Source organism: Scylla paramamosain, chromosome 3 (genome assembly GCF_035594125.1).
Source record: "Scylla paramamosain isolate STU-SP2022 chromosome 3, ASM3559412v1, whole genome shotgun sequence".
Taxonomy (NCBI): domain Eukaryota; kingdom Metazoa; phylum Arthropoda; class Malacostraca; order Decapoda; family Portunidae; genus Scylla; species Scylla paramamosain.
Window position 1 is genome coordinate 14,222,501 of NC_087153.1, and position 5,000 is coordinate 14,227,500.

The 5,000-nt window shown below is 43.6% G+C and overlaps 1 protein-coding gene across 4 annotated transcripts in view; it reads left to right on the forward strand.

The window, feature by feature from the left end:
- LOC135090934 (serine protease persephone-like) overlaps nt 1-4,847 on the forward strand; it is a 10,382-nt gene extending 5,535 nt beyond the window's left edge. For all 4 annotated transcript variants that reach the window (XM_063988175.1, XM_063988183.1, XM_063988166.1 and 1 more), the window contains exons 4-10: nt 92-165; nt 1,124-1,157; nt 1,617-1,713; nt 2,156-2,263; nt 2,904-3,052; nt 3,699-3,871; nt 4,222-4,847. In XM_063988175.1, the coding sequence (XP_063844245.1) occupies nt 92-165; nt 1,124-1,157; nt 1,617-1,713; nt 2,156-2,263; nt 2,904-3,052; nt 3,699-3,871; nt 4,222-4,398 (812 nt within the window). In that variant the 3' untranslated portion in view covers nt 4,399-4,847. The remainder of the gene's footprint in view (nt 1-91; nt 166-1,123; nt 1,158-1,616; nt 1,714-2,155; nt 2,264-2,903; nt 3,053-3,698; nt 3,872-4,221) is intronic.
- The last annotated feature ends 153 nt before the right edge of the window (nt 4,848-5,000 follow it).

Sequence of the window (5,000 nt, forward strand, 5' to 3'; positions counted from 1 at the left end):
AGCGTTTCTGAACACGGGCCTGACATCTTATCGTTGACAATTCAAACCCTTTACTAATTGCTTGCCTTCACCCTCCTGCCCTTCTGCCCAGAGTGTGGCGGTCTCCCCTCCTCACTCCGCACCAGGTCATACAGCCAAGGCGCCGCCCAGGGCCAGCAGCCAAAGGTGAGCATTTTCCTCCTCCTCCTCCTCCTCCTCTTCCATCACCTACGTTATCCTTAATACATTTCCAATTCCACCACTTTCCCGTCTTTCATCTTTACTTTCTCCCATGCTTTATTGCTCGTATTGTCATTCCTTTTACTTCCGAATCTGATGTGTGTGTGTGTGTGTGTGTGTGTGTGTGTGTGTGTGTGTGTGTGTGTGTGACCGCGTCTTTCAGGAGAGAAGTTACAAATCATCATTCACCATACAGTTTCTCTCTCATTTACACTAAGCATTGGATTGAAACCGCATTCAAATTCTCTCTCTCTCTCTCTCTCTCTCTCTCTCTCTCTCTCTCTCTCTCTCTCTCTCTCTCTCTCTCTCTCATTTTCGATTCGCGCGTGAACTTAATTATTATTTGAAGGTTTGTCCATATCACCTCTGCCCTTCACCTCAAAACGTTCAGTAGCTCTCGCCTCCCTCCTCTGACTCCTCCTCCTCCTTTCAGCCCGCGGGGGTAACGGGAAGGTACGAGTATAAGGGGGTGGGGGTGAAGGGGAGGTGCAGGAGAGGTGGGAGAGGTGGAAGAGAGGGAGAATAAGAGGGACTATAGAGGAAGAAAACCTCCATCAGCAAAAGTCGTGACGGTGTAGGATGGGCTTGGTCGAGGTCGCTGTAAGAACACGTTTTATTTTATCTTTTTATTTTTTTTTTCATTTCTTTGGTGGAGGGAGTAGGAAAGTTATGGACGAGCAGCAGCAGGAGAGAGAGAGAGAGAGAGAGAGAGAGAGAGAGAGAGAGAGAGAGAGAGAGAGAGTGAGAGTGTGTGTGTGTGTGTGTGTGTGTGTGTGAGTGTGTGTGTCTACAGGTAAAGGAGCACGTGTTTTGTAGGAAGAGGAGGAGTGGCAGTACGAAGGAATGTAAAAAGAGAGAGAGAATCTATATTCATTTTATTTACTAGATATTTTTTGCCTTTCAGAAAAGTGGCATCTCATTCCGACAGCCCGAAACAGGTACGTGAGATAGATAGATAGATAGATAGATAGATAGATAGATAGATAGATAGAGAGATAGGTAGATAGATAGATAGATGGAGATAGACAGATAAATGGAGAGAGAAAAAAATAAAGAATTATTTTTTTTATTTATTCTTCTTTATCTATTTATTTATTTGTTCATTTACTTGTTTATTTGTGTGTGTGTGTGTGTGTGTGTGTGTTCGTAGCTAATCGTTCTTCCCTTAATTGTACTTTTACAGGATTGAGTTAAGCTCGTAACGTCTCATCATTTTAAGCTAATTTGTCATATTCATTTTTAAAGCTACGAATGAACCTGTGTGTGTGTGTGTTTGTCTGTCTGTGTGTGTGTGTGTGTGTGTGTGTGTGTGTGTGTGTGTGTGTGTGTGTGTGTGTGTGTGTGTGTGTGTGTGTGTGTGCGCGCACTCTTGTCATGCTCCCTCCGCTTTGCTGCAGAGGACGGGACACAGCCCATTGAACACACCAGCTGTGGGGCGTCAGTGATCAGCGATCACATCATCGTCACCGCCGCCTATTGCGTCCTCAACAAAAAGTAAGCCGAGAATCGCCACTCGTGCTCCTCCCCACACACTCACAGGTTTTTCCCTCCCTTCCCTCCTTTTCATCCATCCTGTCTTTTGTCACTTGCCTCTTTCTTTCTTTCCTCCTTTTCTTCAGCCATTTCTTCGCGTGAATTATGGTGCATGTTTTTTTTCCATCTTTTTCTTTGATATGTATACCCTTTATCTTTTGCTTCTGTTTCTTGTGTATATGTCCAGTTTTTCTTCCTCACTTTTCTTTTATTTATTCATTTTTTCTATATTCATTGCGGTTCATTTTATCTTCTGTCTGTTTTTTTCTCTTTTTGTTCTCTCCTCAGCTTCCCTTTATCAAACAAATTTTGTGCCTTGCCTTGCCTCCTTTCCGTAACTTTCCTTACCTTGTTCCTTTCCTCGCTGGTGCTGATCTTCTCCCGTTTTTCTTTCCTCCCGCAGTGTGACTTCGGTACGCCTCGGTGACATCGATCTCGCAGTGGATAACGAAACTAACTCCAACCCGGCTGACTACGAAATTGTTGACATCTTCCTGCATCCTGAATTCACGTAAGTTGGCGCTGGGAGGCGAGGCTGGGTGACGGCGGTTCACTAGTGTCAATGCCGTGAGCACAAGAAACGGGAGAGTGATCGGGAAATGAAAAGGTTTACTGTGTGAGAGACAGATGAGGTTTACTTGTGCGATGCGGTGACTTAAAGAAATGCGAGAATGATTGGGGGAAAGGTCTACGGTGAGAGAGGCAGACAGTTGGTAGTTTGTTAAAGATAAAGAGAAAAAATGGGCTTGTGTTGCTTGTCAGGAACCCGTTCATGAGGCCACCGCCAAGAAGTAATGGTGTTGTCACTGGATGTATGTATGGAACTCCCCGTTTACTTTTTTTTATTTCTCCCTTCCTGTGACTCGAACTTTTTCAGGAGGGAAGTTTGAAGACACATGGTTTTCTCCTTAGGGACTGACACCTCAATGGACTTTTTTTTTTTTTGTTATCCTAGACCTAGATCTTATATAAAAAGTGGAGTGTTGTTTCTCGTGCTGTGTGAAGGCAAACTTATGAATTACACAAAGACAGTGGAGGAATTCACAATCTCTCTCTCTCTCTCTCTCTCTCTCTCTCTCTCTCTCTCTCTCTCTCTCTCTCTCTCTCTCTCTCTCTCTCTCTCTTTCTCTCTCTCTCTCTCGCCAAGACAGTGAGGGCGAGCTGTACAACGACATCGCGCTGCTCAAGACGGATCGCAAGATCGAGTTCAATGAGGCTGTGTTCCCGTACTGTGTGTCCCCATTCGTGCCCCCCGCCGACACCAAGGTCATTGTTGCTGGGTTTGGCTTCATTAATGAGAGTAAGTTCACACACACACACACACACACACACACACACACACACACACACACACACACGCAGAGTCAGTGTTATAATTAGTTTTACAGCAGGGAGGTCCGCCTGGTTAGAAGAATATGGTAGAAGAAGAATGTGGCGCGTCCTTAGTGGCACTGTACGTGTTTCTCCATGGTATATATATATATATATATATATATATATATATATATATATATATATATATATATATATATATATATATATATATATATATATATATATATATATATATATATATATATATATATATACATATATATATATATATATATATATATATATATATACATATATATATATATTCTCTCTTTTTTTTTTCTTCTTCTTTTTTTTTGTGCCAACCTACTTTCGTTAATATTCTTATCCATTGCAATTCGTCAAAGTATCACGTGGGTAATGACCAGTTAGATTGTAATTACTGGGCGCCTACTCGCACGTGCCTCTTCTTTTATTCTTCTCCTTCCTTCATCATTGGCAGGGGTTTCCTTCCTTCGTGTTTTCTACGTATCTTCTTTCTTCCTTATTTTACCTCTTCTTCTTGCTGTGCACTCTTCCCCACCCCGTTTCTACTCCGTCCTTACTGACCGCCGTCTCCTCCCCATGGTCAGCACACAAGACGACTCAGCTGATGGAGGCCACGCTCGAGGTGCTGCCGTTGTCCCACTGCGAGGAGAAGTACCTGAATAAGGAGGAGCAGCGGCTGAAAAAGGCATACCCGTCACTCCTGCAAGGGAAACCAGGCCTCTTGTGTGCCGGGGACGATATCAGCGGCGTCTGCAAGGTGGGTGGCTGTCTGAGTGTGCGTGAGGATCATATCGCTTCTGCGCCGCACCTTCATTAATTTTGAAAGGATCTACTATGAAATTACAAGGGTTCCCAAGAGTGTTATTATGATTGCAGTGACAGATTGCCAATATTTGTAGATTATTAACAAGAGAAATTCTCTTGAGAACCCCGTTAATCGCCTCTGTGGCCTTTGAAAGTCTTAGAGAGCAAAGTGTGTCAGAATAGATGCTTGAGAGAGAGAGAGAGAGAGAGAGAGAGAGAGAGAGAGAGAGAGAGAGAGAGAGAGAGAGAGAGCCCTGCTTCCTTCTTCCTTCTCTAACCCTCACTACCACTCCTCCTCCTCAGGGTGACGAGGGCGGACCACTCTTCCGGGAGGATGAGGACGGCCGGCGGTACCTGGAAGGCCTCATCAGCTTCACGGGGAGTTTCTGCGGCGAGGGTGTGCTGCCTGGAATCTTCACGGCGATATCTGACTACGTGGATTTCATTGACGAGATCATCTACGAGAACGAGAACCTCTGAGGGCCTGAAGGGTGACTCAGATGTGTGTGTGTGTGTGTGTGTGTGTGTGTGTGTGTTAAGTAACTATTCACTCTCGTAATCTTTGTATTATCCCCTCAAGCTCCAGACACACAATAGATTTCGTTGACCAAGCTTACCATCAAGACAAACGTACTTACTATTGTTTGATTGTAACTCTTGTTGTAATAACGTTGTGAATTGCTGATATTTGATTGTTTACATTGTTTGTACTACTACCTCTGTATCTTCATCAAATTGGCATAAATCCAGAGACAACTATGTACACTCTATGGCTCGTGTTCTGAAACACTTTGTTCTCTCATCAAGGCCTCTCATTCAAAGGCCACAGAGGTGATCAGTCTGGTTTCCATGGATGCATCCCATATTAGTGATGCAACATTCTTGTTGAATTATCATTAGAAATATAAAAATACAGTTGAAACCTCCAATATCTTTCACAACAACCTTTTTATTTACGTAAGATGTACTCTGGCTCAAGGGAGCAAAAACTGATGAGAGAAAAACTAAACGCCTTTGAAGGTGCCACACCCTTAAAGAGACATAAGAACATAAGAAAATAAGGGAAGCTGCAAGAAGCCATC